The sequence below is a fragment of the Heptranchias perlo genome, chromosome 42 (genome assembly GCF_035084215.1).
Source record: "Heptranchias perlo isolate sHepPer1 chromosome 42, sHepPer1.hap1, whole genome shotgun sequence".
Lineage (NCBI taxonomy): Eukaryota > Metazoa > Chordata > Chondrichthyes > Hexanchiformes > Hexanchidae > Heptranchias > Heptranchias perlo.
Window position 1 is genome coordinate 12,474,449 of NC_090366.1, and position 26,794 is coordinate 12,501,242.

At 47.8% G+C, this 26,794-nt stretch overlaps 1 protein-coding gene across 5 annotated transcripts in view; it reads right to left on the reverse strand.

Annotated features, from left to right (window-relative positions):
- cadm4 (cell adhesion molecule 4) overlaps positions 1 to 26,794 on the reverse strand; it is a 275,949-nt gene that overhangs the window by 98,169 nt on the left and 150,986 nt on the right. For all 5 annotated transcript variants that reach the window (XR_010958840.1, XR_010958839.1, XR_010958838.1 and 2 more), the window contains exon 2: positions 10,583 to 10,729. Coding sequence is in view for 1 of the 5 variants with exons in the window: in XM_067975308.1 (XP_067831409.1) it covers positions 10,583 to 10,729 (147 nt within the window). In the remaining 4 variants the exon portion in view is untranslated. The remainder of the gene's footprint in view (positions 1 to 10,582; positions 10,730 to 26,794) is intronic.

The window sequence follows — 26,794 nt, forward strand, 5'->3', positions numbered from 1 at the left end:
GGTGCAGCAGGTGATCAAGAAAGCCAACGGAATGTTGGCTTTTATTGCTAGGGGGATAGAATATAAAAACAGGGAGGTATTGCTGCAGTTATATAAGGTATTGGTGAGACCGCACCTGGAATACTGCATACAGTTTTGGTCTCCATACTTAAGAAAAGACATACTTGCTCTCGAGGCAGTACAAAGAAGGTTCACTCGGTTAATCCCGGGGATGAGGGGGCGGACATATGAGGAGAGGTTGAGTAGATTGGGACTCTACTCATTGGAGTTCAGAAGAATGAGAGGCGATCTTATTGAAACATATCCGATTGTGAAGGGGCTTGATCGGGTGGATGCAGTAAGGATGTTCCCAAGGATGGGTGAAACTAGAACTAGGGGGCATAATCTTAGAATAAGGGGCTGCTTTTTCAAAACTGAGATGAGGAGAAACTTCTTCACTCAGAGGGTAGTAGGTCTGTGGAATTTGCTGCCCCAGAAAGCTGTGGAAGCTACATCATTAAATAAATTTAAAACAGAAATAGACAGTTTCCGACAAGTAAAGGGAATTAGGGGTTACGGGGAGCGGGCAGGAAATTGGACACGAATTTAGATTTGAGGTTGGGATCAGATCAGCCATGATCTTATTGAATGGCGGAGCAGGCTCGAGGGGCCGATTGGCCTACTCCTGCTCCTATTTCTTATGTTCTTATGTAAGTACACAAAACAGTAAAAAGAATAGTAATCATGAAATTCCCCTTCGAACTTAACAGTGACAGTAGGACGGGTGGGGGGAGTGGAGGGAGGAGGGGGGCCGCACAGGGCCAAACGGGGGAGAGTGGAATTTAGGGCTGAAGAAAGAAAGAGAGAAAGAAAGGAAGACAGAAAGAGAGAAGGAAAGAAAGAAAGAAAAAGGGCAAAGAAAGAGAGAAAGAACCAAAGAAAAAGAGAAAGAACGAGAGAAAGAAAGAGAGAAAGAAACAAAGAGAGAGAACCAAAGAAAAAGAGAAAGAATGAGAGAAAGAGAGAAATAAAGAAGGAAGGAAAGCAAGAAAGAAAGAAAGAGAAAGAGAAAAGAAAGAGAGAGAGAACCAAAGAAGAAGAGAAAGAAAGAGAGAAAGAAAGAAAAAGAAAGGAAGAGAGAAAGAAGGAAAGAGAGAGAGAAAGAAAGAAGGAAAGAAAAGGAGAAAAGTAAGAGAGTAAGAGCCAAAGAAAAAGAGAAAGAACGAGAGAAAGAAAGAGAGAAAGAAAAAAGAAAGAGAGAGAACCAAAGAGAAAGAGAAAGAAAGAGAGAAAGAACCAAAGAAAAAGAGAAAGAACGAGAGAAAGAAAGAGAGAAAGAAAAAAGAAAGAGAGAGAACCAAAGAGAAAGAGAAAGAAAGAGAGATAGAAAGAAGGAAAGAGAGAGAGAAAGAAAGAAGAAGAGAGAAAGAAAGAAAGAGAGGAAGGAGGAGAGATAGAAAGGGAGAAAGAGAAAAAGAAAGAGAAAGAAAAAGAAAGAGAGAATTGCATTTCTATTGCACCTGTCATAACCCAAAGTGCTTCACGGGCAATGAAGTACTTTTTGAAGTGTCGTCACTGTTTTAATGGAGGAAAGATGGGAGGCTTCCTATAGCTATGCAGTGATCCCACCCTGCTGGAAAGTGAGTGGTTATCAGGCCACTGGGCTCAACTGCGATGACTCCCATAGTCGGATAGCGGCTTGTTACTTGCTGTCAACACTCACATACGAGGAACGGCCCCGTGAACGAGGTGCCTGCCAACTGCGGGCAATACCCCAGGCGCGAGTCAGGTGATGAGGGAAATCGGAAATGAAAGGCGATATGAAGCCCCTAAGTCGCATTCTTTCGCAAAAACATGATTTCCAACCGGGTATAATCCCGCCCAGATGTAGAGATGAAAATGCCACTGAAATCACTGGAATTTAATCTGTTCATACCAAGAAGTCCCAGTAATAATGAGGTTGTAAAGGATACGGTGCATTTAGGGACATAAACCTCTGAATTATTGCACTTCCTGCTGCTGCTCAGACCCCAGTTGCTCAGCAGCGCTGTAATAAATCTGCATTCTTCCCGTTATTTAATTCACGAGACTTTCCAATGATTATTAACACAATAAATCGATATTACGATCGCTGTCAGCCTCTGCTGTACTCATATGAAGTTCGAAAGTCATGGCATATGGATGAATTGTGTGTGTTGTCTTTAGGTAGTGTACAACCCGTATGTGTCTCAGTGTCAGCTCCTGTACATGTACAGTACACAGTGGGTAAAAGGGAATGATTCACTCCAGTCTGGTACTGTACGGCCCGTGTGTGTCTCAGTGTCAGCTCCTGTACATGTACAGTACACAGTGGGTAAAGGGAATGATTCACTCCCGTCTGGTACTGTACAGCCCGTGTGTGTCTCAGTGTCTCCTGTACATGTACAGTACACAGTGGGTAAAAGGGAATGATTCACTCCTGTCTGGGACTGTACGGCCCGTGTGTGTCTCAGTGTCTCCTGTACATGTACAGTACACAGTGGGTAAAAGGGAATGATTCACTCCTGTCTGGGACTGTACGGCCCGTGTGTGTCTCAGTGTCTCCTGTACATGTACAGTACACAGTGGGTAAAAGGGAATGATTCACTCCCGTCTGGTACTGTACGGCCCGTGTGTGTCTCAGTGTCAGCTCCTGTACATGTACAGGACACAGTGGGTAAAAGGGGAACGATTCACTCCCATCTGGTACTGTGCACCCCGTGTGTGTCTCAGTGTCTCCTGTACACGTACAGTACACAGTGGGTAAAAGGGGAACGATTCACTCCCGTCTGGTACTGTACACCCCGTGTGTGTCTCAGCGTCAGCTCCTGTACATGTACAGTACACAGTGGGTAAAAGGGAACGATTCACTCCTGTCTGGGACTGTACGGCCCGTGTGTGTCTCAGTGACAGCTCCTGTACATGTACAGTACACAGCGGGTAAAAGGGAACGATTCACTCCCGTCTGGTACTGTACGGCCCGTGTGTGTCTCAGTGTCTCCTGTACATGTACAATACACAGGTACTATAATAATACAAGTCTTAAATACAGGTCCTACAGCTATATTGGATTTATAATACAGGTCCTGCAGCTATAATGAGACTATATTACAGGTCTCGCAGGTATATTGGATGTACAATACCAGTTCTGTAAATATATTTGGATTTACAGGTTAGATCCTGATGCCATACTGGATTTATAAAGTCGGAGCAGCGTTGTAAATTCAATGTAGTTACAGGATTTGTGTTGTAAATCTAATATAGCTGAGAGATATAGCACAAAAACCCGACATAGATCTGGGACCCACACTGTAAATCCAATAGAGACCCCACATTGTAAATCCATTACAGTTTCAGACACTGAACTGTAAAATCTGATATTGAATTCCATATAATCGCATATTCTTTGTTATAAATTATAATAGTAAGTCCCAATATAGCAGTAGGGCCTTTAATACAATTTATAATGTAAGTCTTGGAGAAGGGGCTGCATTTCTAATGCAGTTGCATGGCGTGTATTAGATTTTTATGCGGGACCCCTTTCATTGTTTGATGAATCATTTGCCCTGTGTTTACATGTGTTAACATAGCAGAATTACTGGGGAAGAGGGAGGTTTGTGTTTAAAGGGAGCGGGCCATGATTGTCCGCTTCCGCAGGGCCTGGTCAATGGCGGGAGTGGGTCACAGGAAAGTCGGCGACCCCTCCCGAGGTCTACGGAATCACGGGGTGGGGGTGCGGAGGTTGTCGGGAGGTGTCGGCCTTGACTTAATGGGCGGCACTCTCGCCTCTGAGTCAGAAGGTCGTGGGTTTGAGCCCCCACTCCAGAGACTTGAGCACATGATCCAGGCCGACACTCCCAGTGCCGGTACTGAGGGAGCGCCGCACTGTCGGAGGTGCCGCCTTTTGGAGGAGACGTTAAACCGAGGCCCCGCCTGCCTGTTCACGTGGAAACTAATAGAAGAGTAAGGGAGCTCTCCTGGTGTCTGGGCCAACAATCATCCCTCGGCCAACAACAAACTAACTGGTCGCCATCACATTGCTGTTTGTGGGACCTTGCTATGCACAAATTGGTTGCAAATATCCTATCCCATTGCTCACTTGAGACATTAAACCGAGGCCCCTCTCAGGTGGATGTAAAAGATTCCACGGTCACTATTTCGAAGAAGAGCAGGGGGGAGTTCTCCCCGGTGTCCTGGGGCCAATATTTATCCCTCAACCAACATCACTAAAAAGACAAATGATCCGGTCATTTATCACATTGCTGTTTGTGGGAGCTTGCTGTGCGCAAATTGGCTGCTCCGTTTCCTACATCACAACAGTGACTACACTTCAAAAGTACTTCATTGGCTGCAAAACGCTTTGGGACATCCTGAGGTCGTGAATGGCGCTGTATAAATGCAAGCTCTTCCTTGCCTGCCATCTGCCAGTGACACTGAAGTGGCTCCAAGAGCAGGTCAGAGGCTGGGTATTCTGCGGCGAGTGACTCACCTCCTGACTCCCAAAGCCTTTCCACCATCTACAAGGCACAAGTCAGGAGTGTGATGGAATACTCTCCACTTGCCTGGATGAGTGCAGCTCCAACAACACTCAAGAAGCTCGACACCATCCAGGACAAAGCAGCCTGCTTGATTGGCACCCCATCCACCACCCTAAACATTCACTCCCTTCACCACCGGCGCACAGTGGCTGCAGTGTGTACCGTCCACAGGATGCACTGCAGCAACTCGCCAAGGCTTCTTCGACAGCACCTCCCAAACCCGCGACCTCTACCACCTAGAAGGACAAGAGCAGCAGGCACATGGGAACAACACCACCTGCACGTTCCCCTCCGAGTCACACACCATCCCGACTTGGAAATATATCGGCCGTTCCTTCATCGTCGCTGGGTCAAAATCCTGGAGCTCCCTTCCTAACAGCACTGTGGGAGAACCTTCACCACACGGACTGCAGCGGTTCAAGAAGGCGGCTCACCACCACCTTCTCAAGGGGCAATTAGGGATGGGCGATAAATGCCGGCCTCGCCAGCGACGCCCACGTCCCGTGAACGAATAAAAAAAAAATTGAACCACATTGCTCGACGGTTGTCACAAATGTACTTTGGGGCAATCTATTTCCGTAGCTTATTGCCCCATCATGTGTCTGCACCATTGAGGCTAACGTGAGTGGCCCCCTCCCCTGGGTAACTTTCCCTCCCTCCAGGAGATGTAGCCCCACAAGAGATGCGCTGTCACCATCACCCCCTGTGCTCGCTGACCTACATTGGCTCCCGGTCCCCGAACACCTCGCATTTAAAATTATCCCTCCATGGCCACCTCGCCCCCCCCTCCCTATCTCTGTGACCTCCTCCAGCCCCTACCACCCTCCGAGATCTCTGCGCTCCTCCAATTCCGGCCTCTTGCGCATCCCCCGATTTCCATCGCTCCACCATTGGCGGCCGTGCCTTCAGCCGCAGAGGCTCTAAGCTCTGGAATTCCCTCCCTAAACCTCTCCGCCTCTCTCTCTCCTCCTCTAAGACGCTCCTTAAAACCTACCTCTTTGACCAAGCTTTTGGTCACCTGTCCTAATATCTCCTTATGTGGTTCGGTGTCAAATTTGCGACTGATTAAGCTCCTGTGAAGCGCCTTGGGACGTTTTACTACGTTAAAGGCGCTATATGAATGCAAGCTGTCACTGTTCCTGGTGTCTGACGAGCATCCCCAGGTGATACATGGCCCTTTTGAATCCAAGGCCCAGTTTGGGGACTTAGAGTAACTGGGCCATCTCCAGAAATGCACTGACCTGCTTTGATTTCCTTTGGGGGATGCCGGCAAGATGCCTTTTTCGAAGGTACCTTTTGACTCTCTTTTCATATGAATTATAATATTAAATCCCAATATAGCTGCAGGACCTGTGCTGCAAATCCATGCGATTTGGATGTCAGGTCCTTCAGCTATGTTGGATTGACGATACCTCCCCTCCCGATACACAGGTCAATAAGGCCATAAAAAGCAAACCAAGCACTGGGGTTCATTTCTAGAGGGATAAAATTGAAAAGCAGAGAAGTTATGTTAAACTTGTATAGAACCTTGGTTAGACCACACTTGGAGCACTGTGAACAATTCTGGTCTCCACATACCTTGGTTAGACCACACTTGGAGCACTGTGCACAGTTCTGGTCTCCATATACCTTGGTTAGACCACACTTGGAGCACTGTGCACAGTTCTGGTCTCCACATACCTTGGTTAGACCACATTTGGAGCACTGTGCACAGTTCTGGTCTCCATATACCTTGGTTAGACCACACTTGGAGCACTGTGCACAGTTCTGGTCTCCACATACCTTGGTTAGACCACACTTGGAGCACTGTGCACAGTTCTGGTCTCCATATACCTTGGTTAGACCACACTTGGAGCACTGTGCACAGTTCTGGTCTCCACATACCTTGGTTAGACCACACTTGGAGCACTGTGCACAGTTCTGGTCTCCATATACCTTGGTTAGACCACACTTGGAGCACTGTGCACAGTTCTGGTCTCCATATTATAAAAAGGATATAGAGGCACTGGAGAAGGTGCAAAAAAGATTTGCTGGGATGATACTAGAACTGAGAGGTTATAACTATCAGGAAAGATTGAACTCTTCTCTAGAAAAGAGAAGACTGAGGGGTGACCTGATAGAGGTCTTTAAGATTATGAAAGGGGTTTGATAGGGTAGACGGAGAGAAGATGTTTCCTCTTGTGGGGGAGACCAGAACTAGGGGGCCATAAATATAAGATAGTCACTAATAAATCCAATAGGGAATTCAGGAGAAACTTCTTTACCCAGAGAGTGGTGAGAATGTGGAACTCACTCCCACAAGGAGTAGTTGAGGTGAATAGTGTAGATGGATTTAAGGGGAAGCTGGATAAACACATGAGGGAGAAAGGAATAGAAGGATATGGTGATAGGGTGAGATGAAGTAGGGAGGGAGCGTGCAGCATAAATCAGCGGGGCTGAATGGCCTGTTTCTGTGCTATAAATTCTATGTAATTCGATCAGATAGAATCCCTACCACTTAAAACGCTCATACTTAGAAAGGGCAGTGGCTTATAGAGGTCAAAACACAATAACCATCGTCTATTTGCCTTAATGCCAAGTTTAAAGCTGATGATTATAAACATATTAAGTGTTCCATATATGTTGATCAGATACAGCTGTGTTTTCTTACTACTTCTGTCTCATTCTCCTTGGCGTTACTCAAATTGAAATATTAAACATCGGAAGTTGTCTGTAAGTATTTTTAATCAAGGCACTGTGTTTCCATCTGCCTGCATTCAAATAATTAGGTTTTTGCCATATAATTAAAAGCTTCCTTTGGAACTGCAAAGCCCATTGTATTATTAATCGTTAATAAAGTGCCTTGTGTTGGGGTTGAGCCCAGGATGATTAAATTCCAAATATGCATACATAAATAAATAAAGTGCATAGAATCATAGAAAATAGGAGCAGGAGTAGGCCATTCGGCCCTTCGAGCCTGCTCCGCCATTCAATATGATCATGGCTGATCCTCGATCTCAATACCATATTCCCGCTCTCTCCCCATACCCCTTGATGCCTTTTGTGTCTAGAAATCTATCGAGCTCCTTCTTAAATATATTCAGTGACTTGGCCTCCACAGCCTTCTGTGGTAGAGAATTCCACAGGTTCACCAACCTCTGAGTGAAGAAATTTCTCCTCATCTCAGTCCTAAATGTCCTACCCCGTATCCTGAGACTGTGACCCCTCAATCTGGACCCCCCAGTCAGGGGACACATATTCCCTGTATCTAGTCTGTCTAGCCCTGTCAGAATTTTATATGTTTCAATGAGATCCCCTCTCATTCTTCTAAACTCGAGTGAATACAGGCCGAGTCGACCCAATCTCTCCTCATACGACAGTCCTGCCATCCCAGGAATCAGTCAGGTGAACCTTCGCTGCACTCCCTCTATGACAAGTTTATCCTTTCTTAGATAATGAGACCAAAACTGCACACAATACTCCAGATGTGGTCTCACCAAGGCCCTGTATAACTGCAGTAAGACATCCCTGCTCCTGTACTCAAATCCTTTTGCAATGAACGCCAACATACCATTTACATAGAATCATACAGCACAGAAAGAGGCCATTTGGCCCATCGTGCCTGTGCCGGCTCTTTGAAAGAGCTATCCAATTAGTCCCACTCCCCCCCTACTCTTTCCCCGTAGCCCTGCAAATTTTTTCCTTTTCAAGTATTTATCCAATTCCCTTTTGAAAGTTATTATTGAATCTGCTTCCACCGCCCTTTCAGGCAGCACATTCCAGATCATCACAACTCGCTGCGTAAAAAACATTCTCCTCATCTCCCCCTCTGGTTCTTTTGCCAATTATCTTAAATCTGTGTCCTCTGGTTACCGACCCTCCTGCCACTGGAAATAACTTTTTAAAAAATCATTAAATTGTGATGAACCGTTCTTGAGAGTAACAGCACTCATCGGCAATCTGTTTTCGATTTACATCGTTCCCTATCTCTGTAGCCTCCTCCAGCCCTACGATCCTCCGAGATCTCTGCGCTCCTCCAATTCTGGCCTCTTGCGCATCCCCCGATTTCCATCGATCCACCATTGGCGGCCGTGCCTTGAGCCCTGGAATTCCCTCCCTAAACCTCTCCGCCTCTCGCTCCTTAAAACCTACCGCCTTGTTCAAGTCACCTGTCCTAATATCTCCTTATGTGGCTCAGTGTCAAATTTTTGTTTCAATAATTGCTCCTGTGAAGCACTTTGGGACATTTTACTACGTTAAAGGCACTATATAAATGCAAGTTGTTGTTGGAAAGCAGTGAAAGTTACACAGAGAAACACGAGCTAATGGAAAGTGACCAGAGATTGTTCAGGAGGCTCTCAATGCCTTGGATTTTAGATTAAATGATGCCAGCGATCAGGCACTGACGAGTGGGCTTTGTAGATTATTCCAAACAGTCGATTTTAAATCTGAGCAGCTGGTGAAGATGGATAGGATGATGAAGACGGTGAATGAAGTAAGGATGGTAAAATTGGTGAGGATGGTGAAGATGGTGAGGATTATGAGGATGGTGAAGATGGTGAAGATGGTGAGGATGTGAAGATGGTGAGGATGGTGAAGATGGTGAGGATGATGAGGATGGTGAAGATGGTGAGGATGGTGAAGATGGTGAGGATTATGAGGATGGTGAGGATGGTGAAGATGGTGAGGATGGTGAGGATGGTGAGGATGATGAGGATGGTGAAGATGGTGAAGATGGTGAGGATGGTGAGGATGGTGAGTATGATGAGGATGGTGAGTATGGTGAGGATGGTGAGGATGGTGAAGATGGTGAGGATGGTGAGGATGATGAGGATGGTGAAGATGGTGAAGATGGTGAGTATGATGAGGATGGTGAAGATGATGAGGATGGTGAAGATGGTGAGGATGGTGAAGATGGTGAGGATGGTGAAGTTGGTGAAGATGGTGAAGATGTGAAGTTGGTGAGGATGGTGAAGATGGTGAAGATGTGAAGATGGTGAGGATGGTGAGGATGGTGAAGATGGTGAGTATGATGAGGATGGTGAGTATGGTGAGGATGTTGAGGATGGTGAGGATGGTGAATATGGTGAGGATGGTGAAGATGGTGAGGATGGTGAGGATGGTGAGGATGATGAGGATGGTGAATATGGTGAGGATGGTGAAGATGGTGAGGATGGTGAAGTTGGTGAAGATGGTGAAGATGTGAAGTTGGTGAGGATGGTGAAGATGGTGAGGATGGTGAGGATGGTGAAGATGGTGAAGATGGTGAGTATGATGAGGATGGTGAAGATGGTGAGGATGGTGAGTATGATGAGGATGGTGAAGATGATGAGGATGGTGAAGATGGTGAGGATGGTGAAGTTGGTGAAGATGGTGAAGATGTGAAGTTGGTGAGGATGGTGAAGATGGTGAGGATGGTGAGGACGGTGAAGATGGTGAGTATGGAGAAGATGGTGAAGATGATGAGGATGGTGAGCATGGTGAATGAAGTAAGGATGGTAAAATTGGTGAGGATGGTGAAGATGGTGAAGAAGGTGGGGATGGTGAGGATGGTGAAGTTGGTGAAGATGGTGAGGATGGTGAGTATGGTGAGTATGGTGAGGATGGTGAGGATGGTGAATGAAGTAAGGATGGTAAAATTGGTGAGGATGGTGAAGATGGTGGAGAAGGTGGGGATGGTGAAGATCGTGAGGATGGAGAGGATGGTGAGTATGGTGAAGATGGTGACTATGGTGAAGATGGTGAAATGGTGAGGATGGTGAAATGGTGAGGACGGTGAAGATGGTGAAGATGAGGAGGATGGTGATTCTGGTGAAGATGGTGAAGATGGAGGATGGTGAAGATGGTGAAGATGATGAGGATGGAGATTCTGGTGATGATGGTGATTATGGTGAAGATGGAGGATGGAGATTCTGGTGAGGATGGTGATTATGGTGAAGATGGAGGATGGTGATTCTGGTGAGGATGGTGATTATGGTGAAGATGATGAGGATGTTGATTATGGTGAGGATGGTGAAGATAGCACTCTGATTCATGCTGCTAGTGGGAACATGTCCGAACATGGCTACCTCGTGTGCCGTTGAAGAAGAGCGTCTGCCGGTATGGGTTCTGGATCACCACGATTGACCCGTCGTAACTGTGGAGCTTGCAGGTGATCTCCGCCGTATCTCCCTCCATCACGGTCACGTTCTCGGCCTGCACCACCTGGCTCTGAGCTGTCATGGAAAAGCAAAGAGAGAGAGAGGCCTCCGTTAGGCGAAAGTCCAAAAGCCCCTGGCAAAGAGGTCAAGGTTTCACATCCAACGAAGTACTTTTTGAAGTGCAGTCACTGTTGTAACGTAGGAAACATGGCAGCCAATTTGTGCACAGCAAGATCCCACAAACAGCAACATGGTAAATGACCAGATCATCTGTTTTTTCAGCGATGTTGGTTGAGGGATAATTATTGGCCCCAGGACACCGGGGAGAACTCCCCCTGCTCTTCATCGAAATAATGGCCGTGGGATCTTTTACGTCCACCTGAGAGGGGCAGACGAGGCCTCGGTTTAACATCTCATCCAAAAGATGACACCTCCAGCAGTGCAGCGCTCCCTCAGTACTGCACTGGGAGCGTTAGTCTAGAATTTGTGCTCAAGTCTCTGGAGTGGGGCTTTGAACCCATGACCTCCTGACTCAGAGGCAAAAGAGTGCTACCCACTGAGCCATGCCTGACACCTCTTTGAAGAACTGTCGTTCTCCTTGGTGGTCCTCGGCTCTCCGCCCAAGGTGCGTCAACCCACTGTGCCACAAATAATCGGTATGGTGGCACAGTGGTTATGTCACGACTAATAATCTAAAAAACCTGAGTTCAAATCCCACCAGTGGGGAGTTTTAAAAAAAAATCTGGAAAGATGGCCTTAGTTAAAGTGACCATGATTGGATTGTCATTAAAAACCCAACTTGTTCACTAATGTCCCTTTAGGGAAGGAAACCTGCCGTCCTTACCCAGTCTGGGCCTATATGTGACTCCAGTTCCCACACCAACATGGTTGACTCTTAACTGCCCTCTGAAGTGGGCCTCGCAAGACACTCAGATGTATCAAAGCTGCTACAAAAATGGACTGCAGTGGTTCAAGAAGGCGGCCCCACTTTAATGGTAAGTAAATATACACACATGAAGTAAATATACTTCACACATGTATACTGACCGAACAAATGTCGACCGCCATTCGGTGTGCAAGGCAGTAAACCAGCCACAATAATCAAATAAACACTCGCCCACTCTGCTTTCCATTTTACCTCAGACGCACCAAAGGGTTAAAGTATTGAGATCACAAACCCAACTACAGTGTCTGTCACTACATTTTTACTTGCTGATCAGATCGGCAATCAGCCACATCTGGATTTCCAATGAGCCACATGTGGCCAGTGGCTGGTGTTTTTAGGCACCAGTGACGGTGATCTGGGCAGGTGAGCCGAGGGGAACCATCGAGGGACCCGATCCTGAGGCCAATGCCCATTCACTGTTCCAGCCACTAGATGGCGATCAAGAGCAAGAACGGCGCTGATCTTTTTCACCCCGCTCCCTAACTCACGGCCAGCGTCCAATTGGCTGAGATCAATAGATTTACAAGGACGATACCAGGACTGAGAGGTTATAACTATCAGGAAAGGCCGAGCAGGCTGGGAGTCTTTTCTCTAGAAAAGAGAAGACTGAGGGGTGACCTGATAGGGGTCTTTAAGATTATGAAAGGGTTTCGATAGGGTAGACGGAGAGAAGATGTTTCCACTTGTGGGGGAGACCAGAACTAGGGGGTCTTAAATATAAGATAGTCACTAATAAATCCAATAGGGAATTCAGGAGAAACTTCTTTACACAGAGAGTGGTGGGAATGTGGAACTCGCTCCCACAAGGAGTAGTTGAGGTGAATAGTGTAGATGGATTTAAGGGGAAGCTGGATAAACACATGAGGGAGAAAGGAATAGAAGGATATGGTGATAGGGTGAGATGAAGTAGGGAGGGAGGAGGCTCGTGAGGAGCATAAACGCCAGCACAGACCAGTTGGGCCGAATGGCCTCTTTCTGTGCTGTAAAATTCTATGATCGGCGAACTCAGCACAGGCTGGGGTCTGAGACTCGATCCTCCATGCTCTACATGGATCAACAAAGCCACCGAGCAGCATATTTGACTAGTGACTTAACAGGGAGAGAGGGAGGACATTATTCCAGGACAATCAGGCGAGCGAAATGCTTCAAACAGCAACGATGAATTTGTCGCAAAAAAACAAGGAATAGCAGAACTTAAAAAAAACCCTGCAAATTCAACCTTTCGATACAGAAATGCCCCTTCAGCACCTCGGAGGGAATTATTAATCTGTTCTCAGGATGCCATCTTGTCATATTTGGCCTTCAGGTATTGTTACTCCATTAATGTTCTCTGGATTAATAGTGCTCAAACATGCTAACTTCACCAGGTCTGATCTCCAGGGAAACTAAACACTTCAGCACCAGTCTCTGAAACCCCTTCCTCTCTGGCTTTCCCTGCTTATCAACTTACATTTATATAGAAAGAAAGAACTAGCATTTCTATCGCATCTTTCACCACCTCAGGACGTCCCAAAGTGCTTTACAGCCAATGAAGTACTTTTCGAAGTGTGGTCACTGTTGTAATCTAGGAAGCGGGGCAGCCCAATTTGCGCACAGCAAGATCCCACAAACAGCAAGGTGATAAATGACCGGATCATCTGTTTTTTTAGTGACGTTGCCGGAGGGATAAATACTGGCCCAGTACACCGGGGAGAACTCCCCCTTTGTTCTTCTTCGAATCTTTTACATCCACCCGAGAGGGGCAGACGGGGCCCTCGGTTTAACGTCCCATCTGAAAGATGGCACCTCCGACAGTGCAGCACTCCCACCGGGAGTGTCGGCCTGGATTACGGAGCTCGAGTCTCTGGAGTGGGGGCTCGAACACCACGACCTTCCGACTCAGAGGCGAGAGTGGTACAAACAGAGCCACGGAAAGCAATGGATTGACTGTAAGCCCATGGCAGATGCATTATCCATTCTTAAAGGTCTGGGCCATTTTCACTGTGACAGCATGGAACTCAATTGGAGGTGGTTTGTGTTAATAAGTCAATCACACTGGGGCGAATGGGCCAGGCAAGAATGGGCAAGAAGTTTTATGAGCGAGGGAAGGCACTAGCCTTTCACCTCGAGGGTCTGGGGTTGGCAAATGGGAAGGAGTGCCCCATCTCATGTGAGAAGGATATGGTCATTGGTGGAGGGTTGGAAGTGGATAACCAGGATAGATACATGATAGATAGACAGATAGATAGAATTATGGATGGATAGATAGAGATAGAGAAAGATAAAGATGGAAATAGACAGCAGCAGTAGATAGATATTAATACAGATATTGATAGCTGGAGTTAGATTGGCAGATAGATAAGTGAGTCCTGCTGTAGGGTCAGGTAGACGTGATGAGATCAACAGATAAACAACTGGCTGATCGATAGAGGGGGAGCAGCAGATTATGTTTGATAGGTGTACAGATACATAATGGAGAGAGAGAGAGAGAAACTGGAGGGTGGAGAGAAGAAAAAACCAAGGCAATTGAAGGGCAGATTGAGAATCTGGAGAGAGATACAGGTAGATGGGTAGAGGGAGATAGACAGATCAGTGGGAAGATAGATAGATAGAGAGATAGAGAGAGAGAGAGAGACAGAGAGATAGATAGATTGATAGGTAGACAGATCAGTGGGAAGATAGATAGAGAGATAGAACGATAAATAGAGAGAAAGATAGATAGAGGTAGATAGATCGATAGATAGATCGATAGAGAGATCGATCGATAAATAGAGAGAGACAGATAGATAGAGAGATAGATAGATAGACAGATAGATAGAGAGATAGAGAGATAGCTAGATAGATAGATAGAGAGAGAGATAGATTGATAGCTAGATAAAGAGAGACAGATAGATAGAGAGAGAGATAGTTAGAGACAGACAGACAGATAGATAGATAGAGAGAGAGAGATAGTTAGAGAGAGACAGATAGATAGATAGAGAGAGAGAGATAGTTAGAGAGAGACAGATAGATACCTCCTGCTGATTACCACCTACCGTCCTCCCTCAGCTGATGAATCAGTCCTCCTCCATGTTGAGCACCACTTGGAGGAAGCACTGAGGGTAGCAAGGGCACAGAATGTACTCTGGGTGGGGGACTTCAATGTCCATCACCAAGAGTGGCTCGGTAGCACCACTACTGACCGAGCTGGCCGAGTCCTGAAGGACATAGCTGCTAGACTGGGCCTGCGGCAGGTGGTGAGCGAACCAACACGAGGGAAAAACTTACTTGACCTTGTCCTCACCAATCTACCTGTCGCAAATGCATCTGTCCATGACAGTATTGGTAGGAGTGACCACCGCACAGTCCTCGTGGAGATGAAGTCCCGTCTTCGCACTGAGGACACCATCCAATGTGTTGTGAGGCACTACCACCGTGCTAAATGGGATAGATTCAGAACGGATCTAGCAGCTCAAAATTGGGCATCCATGAGGCGCTGTGGGCCATCAGCAGCAGCAGAATTGTATTCCAGCACAATCTGTAACCTCATGGCCCGGCATATTCCTCACTCTACCATTACCAATAAGCCAGAGGATCAACCCTGGTTCAATGAGGAGTGTAGAAGAGCATGCCAGGAGCAGCACCAGGCGTACCTAAAAATGAGGTACCAACCTGCTGAAGCTACAACTCAGGACTACATGCATGCTAAACAGCGGAAGCAACATGCTATAGACAGAGCTAAGCGATTCCACAACCAACGGATCAGATCAAAGCTCTGCAGTCCTGCCACATCCAGTCGTGAATGGTGGTGGACAATTAAACAACTAACGGGAGGAGGAGGCTCTGCAAACATCCCCATTCTCAATGATGGCGGAGTCCAGCACGTGAGTGCAAAAGACAAGGCTGAAGCGTTTGCAACCATCTTCAGCCAGAAGTGCCGAGTGGATGATCCATCTCAGCCTCCTCCCGATATCCCCACCATCACGGAAGCCAGTCTTCGGCCAATTCGATTCACTCCACGTGATATCAAGAAACGGCCCCGACAACATCCCAGCTGTAGTGCTGAAGACTTGTGCTCCAGAACTAGCTGCGCCTCTAGCCAAGCTGTTCCAGTACAGCTACAACACTGGCATCTACCCGACAATGTGGAAAATTGCCCAGGTATGTCCTGTCCACAAAAAGCAGGACAAATCCAATCCGGCCAATTACCGCCCCATCAGTCTACTCTCAATCATCAGCAAAGTGATGGAAGGTGTCGTCGACAGTGCTATCAAGCGGCACTTACTCACCAATAACCTGCTCACCGATGCTCAGTTTGGGTTCCGCCAGGACCACTCGGCTCCAGACCTCATTACAGCCTTGGTCCAAACATGGACAAAAGAGCTGAATTCCAGAGGTGAGGTGAGAGTGACTGCCCTTGACATCAAGGCAGCATTTGACCGAGTGTGGCACCAAGGAGCCCTAGTAAAATTGAAGTCCATGGGAATCAGGGGGAAAACTCTCCAGTGGCTGGAGTCATACCTAGCACAAAGGAAGATGGTAGTGGTTGTTGGAGGCCAATCATCTCAGCCCCAGGGCATTGCTGCAGGAGTTCCTCAGGGCAGTGTCCTAGGCCCAACCATCTTCAGCTGCTTCATCAATGACCTTCCCTCCATCATAAGGTCAGAAATGGGGATGTTCGCTGATGACTGCACAGTGTTCAGTTCCATTCGCAACCCCTCAGATAATGAAGCAGTCCGAGCCCGCATGCAGCAAGACCTGGACAACATCCAGGCTTGGGCTCATAAGTGGCAAGTAACATTCGCGCCAGATAAGTGCCAGGCAATGACCATCTCCAACAAGAGAAAGTCTAACCACCTCCCCTTGACATTCAACGGCATTACCATCGCCGAATCCCCCACCATCAACATCCTGGGGGTCACCATTGACCAGAAACTGAACTGGACCAGCCATATAAATACTGTGGCTACGAGAGCAGGTCAGAGGCTGGGTGTTCTGCGGCGAGTGACTCACCTCCTGACTCCCCAAAGCCTTTCCACCATCTACAAGGCACAAGTCAGGAGTGTGATGGAATACTCTCCACTTGCCTGGATGAGTGCAGCTCCAACAACACTCAAGAAGCTCGACACCATCCAAGATAAAGCAGCCCGCTTGATTGGCACCCCATCCATCACCCTAAACATTCACTCCCTTCACCACCGGCGCACTGTGGCTGCAGTGTGTACCATCCACAGGATGCACTGCAGCAACTCGCCAAGGCTTCTTCGACAGCACCTCCCAAACCCGCGACCTCTACCACCTAGAAGGACAAGGGCAGCAGGCACATGGGAACAACACCACCTGCACGTTCCCCTCCAAGTCACACACCATCCCGACTTGGAAATATATCGCCGTTCCTTCATCGTCGCTGGGTCAAAATCCTGGAACTCCCTTCCTAACAGCACTGTGGGAGAACCGTCACCACACGGACTGCAGCGGTTCAAGAAGGCGGCTCACCACCACCTTCTCGAGGGCAATTAGGGATGGGCAATAAATGCCGGCCTCGCCAGCGACGCCCACATCCCGTGAACGAATAAAAAAAAAGATAGATAGATAGATAGATAGAGAGATAGAGAGAGAGATAGTTAGAGAGAGACAGCTAGATAGATAGATAGATAGAGAGAGATAGTTAGAGAGAGACAGATAGATAGATAGATAGATAGAGAGAGAGATAGTTAGAGAGAGATAGATAGATAGAGAGAGAGATAGTTAGAGAGAGACAGATAGAGAGATAGACAGACAGACAGACAGGTAGTTTGTTCCTACCCTACCTCAGCAGTTCCACTTTTCTGTTGTTAATCAGACTCGGCTTGGGTAAGAGGCTGGGATGTGATTTTCAGTACATCGCACTGTGATAAATTGATGGTTGGTGCTGACCTTTATTTCCAGAATATCTGAGTGTTATTTCTCCCCAGCTGGCAGTGCGAGCCCAGTCTGCATGGAGTGGTTCTGGTCCATGTGAGCTGCAGGACGTCTCAATGTAATTAGCTGTCACCCCGTGCCAGATGCCTGGGATTAATTACCCAATCGTCACATCTTTATTCAAGCTCCCCTTTGGACCAGTGTGACACAGAACCACGCAGATCACAAGAAGGCTCCTAGTTCAGTCCCTGATCTGCGTTGTATATCTGGTCATTTATCACATTGCTGTTTGTGGGATCTTGCTGTGCGCAAATTGGCTACATTACAACAATGACCACACTTCAAAAGTACTTCATTGGCTGCTTTGGGACGTCCTGAGGTTGTGAAAGGCACTATATAAACTCAAGTCCTTTCGTTTTTACTATCCATAATCCCTGTTATTTTTAAATTTTGTCCTAATGTACATTAAAAGCAGTTCTATAAACCGCCACAGTGTCTCCCCCGACTGGATCCCAGTAATTGTCTCTCTCCCTTGTCCTTTTCCAGTGTGACTGTTTAAATTTTCCACTCCTAATGCTTTCTATTACTGTCTCGCCTCTCGCTCTCTCACAGTCGCACACCTCTACGTCCTGCTTCATTGGATCGGAAAATGTCGAAACTGATAAGAGCCCTTGAGGGAGTGCCAACAATTTCCCTCTGAATTGCAAAGTGTGCAGGATCTTATCTGTGCTAAATCGTTATACATTAACCTTTATAAATCACTGGTTAGGCCTCACCTGGAGTATTGTGTCCCAATCTGGGCAACGCACTTTAGGAAGGATGTCGAGCCCTTGGAGAGGGTGCAGAGGAGATTTACCGGAATGGTCCCAGGGATGAGGGACTTCAGTTATGTGGAGAGACTGGAGAAGCTGGGATTGTTCTCCTTAGAGCAGAGAAGGTTAAGGGGAGATTTAATCGAGGTGTTCGAAATCATGAAGGGTTTTGATAGAGAAAATAAGGAGTAAATAAAGGGGTCCTGATAAAGAGACTCCCTCTTTAAAAGGGGTCTCTGATGGAGAGACTCCCTCTTTAAAAGGGGTCCCTGATGGAGAGACTCTCTCTTTAAGGGAGGTCCCCGATGGAGAGACTCCCTCTTTAAAAGGGGTCCCCGATGGAGAGACTCTCTCTTTAAAAGGGATCCTGATAAAGAGACTCCCTCTTTAAAAGGGGTCCCTGATGGAGAGACTCCCTCTTTAAAAGGGGTCCCTGATGTATAGACTCTCTCTTTAAAAGGGGTCTCTGATGGAGAGACTCTCTCTTTAAAAGGGGTCCCTGATGGAGAGACTCTCTCTTTAAAAGGGGTCTCTGATGGAGAGACTCTCTCTTTAAAAGGGGTCCCTGATGGAGAGACTCCCTCTTTAAAAGGGGTCTCTGATGGAGAGACTCTCTCTTTAAAAGGGGTCCCTGATGGAGAGACTCCCTCTTTAAAAGGGGTCCCTGATGGAGAGACTCTCTCTTTAAAAGGGGTCTCTGATGGAGAGACTCCCTCTTTAAAAGGGGTCTCTGATGGAGAGACTCTCTCTTTAAAAGGGGTCCCTGATAGAGAGAGTCCCTCTTTAAAAGGGGTCCCTGATGGAGAGACTCTCTCTCAGCTAAGTATCTAATCCTCAGCTTTGCCACCCCAGTGATAAACCTTATAACCTGAGCACAGTTCTGTGGCCAACGGGAACATAGAAACAGGAGGAGGCCATTCAGCCCCTCGAGCCTGTTCCGCCATTCAATCGGATCATGGCTGATCTGTATCCTAACTCCATCTACCCGCCTTGGTTCCCTTAATACCCTTGCCTAACAAAAGTCTATCAATCTCAGGTTTGAAATTTTCAATTGGCCCCCCCCAGCCTCGCCAACCTTTTTGCCCCATGTCTCTAACCCACACACGCACCATTAGCTGTGACGTGACATCGTACGGACGGTGTGGCACGGAGCTGGAGCAGTGAAGCCTTGGGCCCGTTCGGGAAATCTGAGGTTTGAGGTTCACATCTGTGAGGAAAAGCTAAGAGAAACGGGCACGGCCAGATACAGGTCACCTTCATAGAAATTCTTAATAACTTTCACGAGGGGGAAGGAGAGCATAACTGCGATTTTAATAATTCATAAAGGAGAGCATGGACTGTTTTATTCGTTCAATTGGAATTGAGGCTGGTTGAAAGCTCAGAAAGAGCAGCAACGAGAGAATAACACGCTAAAACAAAAGACCTACTCATTTCCCCACTCTCAAACTCCCACATCTCCTCAATTACTGCCTCTAAGGAACTTGCTTTCCTTGCTGGCACCGAACACATCTTTCCCCCTTGAACAGCTCTTAATCATCGAATCGTACAGCACAGAAGGAGGCCATTCGACCCATCGTGTCTGTGCCGGCTCTTTGGAAGAACCATCCAATTAGCCCCACTCCCTCCCTCCCCTCCCACTCTCTGCTGTTTCCCCGTGTACCTGCAAATTTTTCCTTTTCAACTATTTATCCAATTCCCCTTTTGAAAGTTATTATTGAATCTGCTTCCACTGCCCTTTCAGGCAGCGAATTCCAGATCATCACAAATTCTCCTCATCTCCCCCCTCTGGCTCTTTTGCCAATTGTTAACTCTTGACAACACTTGAATCCTGCTCCCCGCTGCTGTTTGTGGGATCTTGCTGTGCGCAAATTGGCTGCCGCGTTTCCTACATTACAACAGTGACTACACTTCAAAAAAAATACTTCATTGGCTGTAAAGCGCTTTGGGATGTCCTGAGGTCATAAAAGGCGCGATATAAATGCAAGTTTGTTCTTTTACTTTAAATATAATATATATTATTACTTTACTAATGTTTTATTACTTATAGAGATATATATAGATAAATATAACTAATTAAAACAAAGTCAGGATGTGTGTATTTGTGAAGGACAAAGTAACTTCAGAATGTATAACCTGATCTTTGCGATATTAAAAACTTGGATATTGAGTTGAGATCTCTGGATAATCGAGTGAGATTTGATCAAAGTACAATATATAATAAAACTACATGTTTTAATAAAACTATATTTCGTTTCTACACGTTCCAGCACAGAGCAAGGCTGCAAATCCCACCAAGGCCCACCTTTAAATGTCTCTCCCACTCACATTACCTCTCTCTTTCCCTCTGTCTGTCTGTCTCTCTCTCTCACATTATATTTGTCTGTATCTGTCTCTCTCCCTTGCTGTGACCTCTATCGATTCACTGTCTCTTGCTGTGTCTCACCCACTATTCCTCTCTCCGGCTCACACTGTATTTCTCTGTGTCTCACACACTTTGTCTTTCTCTGTCACTCTCTCCCTCATGCTTTCTGTCCTTATTGAGTGTGTCTCTTCCTCTCTTGCACTCTCTCTCTCTCTCCCTCTCACCCTACCTCCATGTCTTTGTCAGTTTCCTTCTCTCTCCCAGTCACTCTTGTGTGTGTCTCTCTCTCCCACTTCCCCTTCCTCTATCTATCTCTGTTAGTCACTGTTTCCTCATCTCTCTCTCTCCCTCTGTTTCCCTCTCTCTCCATCTCGCTCTCTCAGCTACTCACTGTGATCTTCACATCCTGCCTCCCTCTCTCCCTCTGTATCTCTTCCTTTCTCTCTCTCTTTCCCTCCCCCTCTTCTCCCTCTCTCTCCCTCCCTTCCTCTCTCTCCCTTCATCCCTCTTGCTCCCTCTCTCTCCCACTCTCCCTCCCTCTCTCTCACTCCCTTTCCCTCCCTCCATTTCTCTCCCACTCCCTCCCTTCCTCTCTCCCCCTCCCTCGCTCTCCCTCCCTCTCTCTCCCCCTCCCTCTCCCTCCCACCCTCTCTCTCCCCCTCCCTCTCCCTCCCACCCTCTCTCTCTCCCTCGCTCTCCCTCCCTCTCTCTCCCACTCTGTCTCCCTCCCTCTCTCTCCCACCCTCTCTCTCCCTCCCTCCCTCTCTCTCTCTCTCTCCTTGTATCCGTGTGCTTACATTCAGAGTCAGCCACTTGCATTAGCCTTGAACACACCCGACTTGGACAAACCCACAATGCAATCAGCATCTGAAAAGGTTACTTTTAAAATAATTAAATGCTCTGAATTTTTAGCAGAAACTGCTTTTCCAGATGGGTTTTGTGTGAAGTTGCAATCAATCTTAGAACCATAGAAAGGTTACAGCACGGAAAGAGGCCATTCAGCCCATCGAGTCCATGCTGGCTCTATGCACGAGCAATCCAGCTAGTCCCACTCCCCCCTCCTTTCCCCGTAGCCCTGCAATTTTTTTCCTTTCAAGTACTTATCCAGTTCCCTTTTGAAGGCCATGATTGAATCTGCCTCCACCACCCCCTCGGGCAGTGCATTCCAGATCCCGACCACTCGCTGTGTAAAAAGGTTTTTCCTCATGTCGCCTTTGGTTCTTTTGCCAATCGCCTTAAATCTATGTCCTCTGGTTCTTGACCCTTCCGCCAATGGGAACAGTTTCTCTCTATCTACTCTGTCTGGACCCTCCATGATTTTGAACACCTCGATCAAATCTCCTCTCAACCGTCTCTGTTCCAAAGAGAACAACCCCAGCTTCTCCAGTCTATCCACGTAACTAAAGTCCCTCATCCCTGGAATCGTTCTAGTAAATCTCTTCTGCACCCTCTCTAAGGCCTTCACATCTTTCCTGAAGTGTCTGAGGGACACAACGTAAATCACCACCAACGCTGTCAGTCGTTTGAAGGGCAAAGGGGGAACTGCTACTTTGTAGGCAAAGGAACACGCGAAGAAATTTAATAAACCTTATTAATAATAACTTGCCAGAGCCTCCCTCTCGGGGAGGGATGCGGTCCTGATCCACAGGATATGTATTGTACTTGCACATTGTGTAACTGAACACTAGAGGGACCCCACTTTGGGAGTAAGCATATTGTAGCAATTAAACTCCATATTATTATAACTTATTCCCACATTAAAACAGTGACGGCACTTCAAAAGTACTTCATTGGCGTTGTGAAAGGCACTATATAAATGCAAATTCTTTCTTTCTATACTTTGTTACATGTAGAGAGAATGTTCCAGAGGGTCTGAAGTAAAAGCAGCCATTACACGATCACACCAACCCGAGTGCTTATTGCACATGACACCATACAGAGCAGGGCGCTCCCACGTTGAGTCCCTGACCTGTGCAGAGTTAGTTCCGACAGCGCGGCCGCCATTTTGGGTGGAGTTTCCCTCCAAAATGGCGGCGTAATGCAGCGGGAGCCGCGCCCATAATCCAATGGTCAATTGATGACGTCACAGGCGGACAAGTGGGAGACAAAATGGCTGCTCAGGGGCCGCTTTTAACCAACAGCTTTGGAAGAAGGGACTTGACAATGAGAAGCAGGGACTGCAGTTGGGGATTATGGCCCCCATTTTAAAGGGAGTGAGGGGGCCCAGGAAACCCTAAAATGAAGGCTTAAAAACTTACCCACGCCTGGGCCTCTTCTGGACCACCAGCCCCCTCCTGACTGGTCTGGCTGGGCGGGGGAGAGAAGCCATCACTGATTCCCCTCATCTTCCCTCCCCCTCTCCCACCCTGCCCCCTCCTCTTCCTCTCCCCTTCCCTCCCCTCCTCTTGACTCCTCTTCCCCTCCCCCCTACTCCCGCTCCTCCCTACCCCTTCCCTCCCCTCTCCTCCTCCCCACCCCTCCTCCCTATCCTCTCCCCTCCCCCTCCTCTTGACCCCTCCCTCCCCTCCCCCCTCCTCCCTACTCCCTCTCCTCCCTACCCCTCCCCTCTCTTCCTTCCCACCCCCCCTTCCCTAACCCCTCCCTCCCTCCCCTCTCCTCCCTACCCCCACCCTCCCTTCTCCCCTCCCTCCTCTCACTCCCTCCCCTTCCCTCTCCCCTTCCCCCCTCCCCCAATCAAAAGAATGGATTAACATTGGGACAGGGCGCGAAAGCAGTGGGGATCAGAGGGGTGGGAAGGAGGAGGAGGAGGAGGAGGAGGGGGCTGCCCCCCTCCCCCACACCCGATTTGGAGGGGGGGGGTTTAAAATCGGGGCCTACACATCTGTCCAGTGAAGCAGGCAAATCCCTTTAAATAACAGTGATGGGTCAGCGATACAATCAATGACTCCATTCATAACAGGCCTTTAACTCCAATCTGACTGAATTATGATTATATCTCTCGTAGCTTTACTGCTTTCAAGATCATATTTATTCACTACCACGAGACAGGCTGGGATGAGGGTGACCCCAGGAGGCCCATTTAATTTCATCCTTCCAAAATCACAACTTGACGTTCTCCCCGTCACGTGGTTCCAACGTCCGCCCGAGAGGGGCAGGCCCGGAGGCCCGCGCTTTGACGTCTCTCCCGAAAGACGGCACCTCCGACAGCGCGGCACTCCCTCGGTGCTGGCACCGGGATTGTCGGCTTCGATTATGGGGCTCGAGTCTGCGGAGCGGGGGCTCGAACCCACGACCTTCTGACTCAGGAGCCAGTCTGGCATCTTGCCATCGCAAACGGATATGAAGACGGCTGAGAAATGGGGATTAAACAGTCTGGATTAAACCCCCCTGAGGCCCCTTTTCCCCAATACTCTCGCAGCTGCGTCAGCCGTGTCTCAGTTCTGGTGGCACTGTAACGCCCCCCCACTGGTAGCAGAGTGTAATTACAGCGTGACAAGTTTACATAAGAACTTTCCATTATAAACAAGGACATTGGAATTTATAATAGAAAAAAGCTGTCAGAAATTATGTGCACATGATAGAATTTCTACTATATTATTGTGACTGCGATTAGCGAAATAATCCCAGTCACAATAATATATTTCCTTTATAAAGAATAAAACATGCACAGAAAATAAAATAGCTTGCTTGAACTTTGACCTCAGGACTGGACGAGAAAAGGCCAGATTTACTGTCTCCTCTTCCTGCAGATTGGTCTCTCCGGAGCAGGGTACAGTCTCCATGGCAACGTCAAGAGAGTGATTCATTCCCTTATCTCTGCCCACCCTCTGCAAACATAATTAGAACTGGCCTACTTAGTTGCTTTATGAATTCTGTGCTCCTCCAATGCGAGGGATGTTAGAGCTGGGGAATGTAACAGGCAGGTACAGCACGGCTCAGATACAGAGTAAAGCTCCCTCTACACTGTCCCATCAAACACTCCCAGGGCAGGTACAGGGTTAGATACAGAGTAAAGCTCCCTCTACACTGTCCCATCAAACACTCCCAGGGCAGGTACAGCACGGGTTAGATACAGAGTAAAGCTCCCTCTACACTGTCCCGTCAAACACTCCCAGGGCAGGTACAGGGTTAGATACAGAGTAAAGCTCCCTCTACACTGTCCCATCAAAAACTCCCAGGGCAGGTACAGGGTTAGATACAGAGTAAAGCTCCCTCTACACTGTCCCATCAAACACTCCCAGGGCAGGTACAGCACGGGTTAGATACAGAGTAAAGCTCCCTCTACACTGTCCCATCAAACACTCCCAGGGCAGGTACAGGGTTAGATACAGAGTAAAGCTCCCTCTACACTGTCCCGTCAAACACTCCCAGGGCAGGTACAGCTTGGGTTAGATACAGAGTAAAGCTCCCTCTACACTGTCCCATCAAACACTCCCAGGGCAGGTACAGCACGGGGTTAGATACAGAGTAAAGCTCCCTCTACACTGTCCCGTCAAACACTCCCAGGGCAGGTACAGGCACATGTTGAGACAGTGCAGAGGGAGTGTTTGAGTGTATGGAGCCCAACTGGTCTATCCCGGTGTTTATGCTCCACATGAGCCTCCTCCCTCCCTACTCCATCTCACCCTATCACCATATCCTTCTATTCCTTTCTCCCTCATGTGTTTATCCAGCTTCCCCTTAAATCCATCTACACTATTCACCTCAACTACTCCTTGTGGGAGCGAGTTCCACATTCTCACCACTCTCTGGGTAAAGAAGTTTCTCCTGAATTCCCGATTGGATTTATTAGTGACTATCTTAGATTAATAGCCCCCTAGTTTTGGATTCTCTGACGAATGGAAACATCTTCTCCACGTACAGACGATCGAACCCTTGCATAATCTGAAAGACCTCCATCAGGTCACCCCTCTGCCTTCTCTTTTCTACACCTCAGCTCCTCGTATGGATGTGTATATTTGGCATCCCCCAGAGATTGGAAGCCTTCCCAATAAGGGATAAGTCGGCTTACATTAGTTTTGTTAATCGCTCTCCTGAATCTTGCCAACGTCAATGAGGTCACCTCCTTGATCCATCATTGACAGAGGGTAGTGGTTCGTGAAATGTCTGGCATTGGTTGGTATGCACAGTGTTATCAAAAGAGGTTGTATTTTAGCGACGGCGATATTGAAAGGGCATTATTGTGCTGCGTGATTACCATTTGTGCTGCATTCCACCAGGTCAAGTCCAGAAAGGGACCTCTGTCTCTCTTTAACGTCTCCGGGATCGGCCTACACCCACATGGGCAGACCTGCGACCCAACGAGGGGTATCAGAGAACACAGGGCACTATGGCAGAAATGATTCACTTCTTCAACCGGGCTGACCGTTAACCCCAAACGAGGCGCGCAACCATTCCATTTGGAACATTCCAGACACTTTAAATTCCGCCCCCCCGTCATCGCCACCCTCGCCTCGACTCAGTTGGATTCTTATCTTGTTCAAAAATCCCTGGTATGCGCATCGAAAATCCAGCCCCCCTCCCTCCACTTCTCGCTGTACGTTTATCGTGTGAGAGGCCAATCTAAACCCTTCAGAAGCCTAAAGGGCCCACATGCTGGGGCACAGATGTTGTCCAAATCCCTCAGCCGATTCCCTGTGGCCAAGAACACGAGGGACGGAATTTTTGCAAGGCCTCGGGATTTCCAACCAGGCCGCGCGAGTAGGCCGCAGTGTATTCGGCCCTTGAAGCTTCCACCCGGGGTCCAAAAAGGCCGCCTTGCCATATGCCAACCTTCGTGAGTGAGGCTGGGCAGCGAGTGTCGACAGGCTGCTCGACTGCAAGGGGCTTCACGTCCTCGCCCCGATCCTGCCCTCACCCGAGCTCCTAACAACAAACTTCCAGCGGGAATCGCCAGCCCCTGAACTAGGGGCTACCTGGATTTGGCCATTCGGCCCATCGTGCCTGTGCCGACTCTTGAAAAGAGCTTTCCAATTAGTCCCCCACTCCCCCCTGCTCTTTCCCCCGTAGGCAAATTTTTCCCCTTCAAGTATTTATCCAATTCCCCTTTTGAAAGTTATTATTGAATCTGCTCCCACCGCCCTTTCAGGCAGCGCATTCCAGATCAGAACAACTCGCTGCGTAAAAAACATTCTCTTCATCTCCTCTCTGGCTTTCTTACCAATTATCTTAAATCTGTGTCCTCTGGTTACCGACCCTCA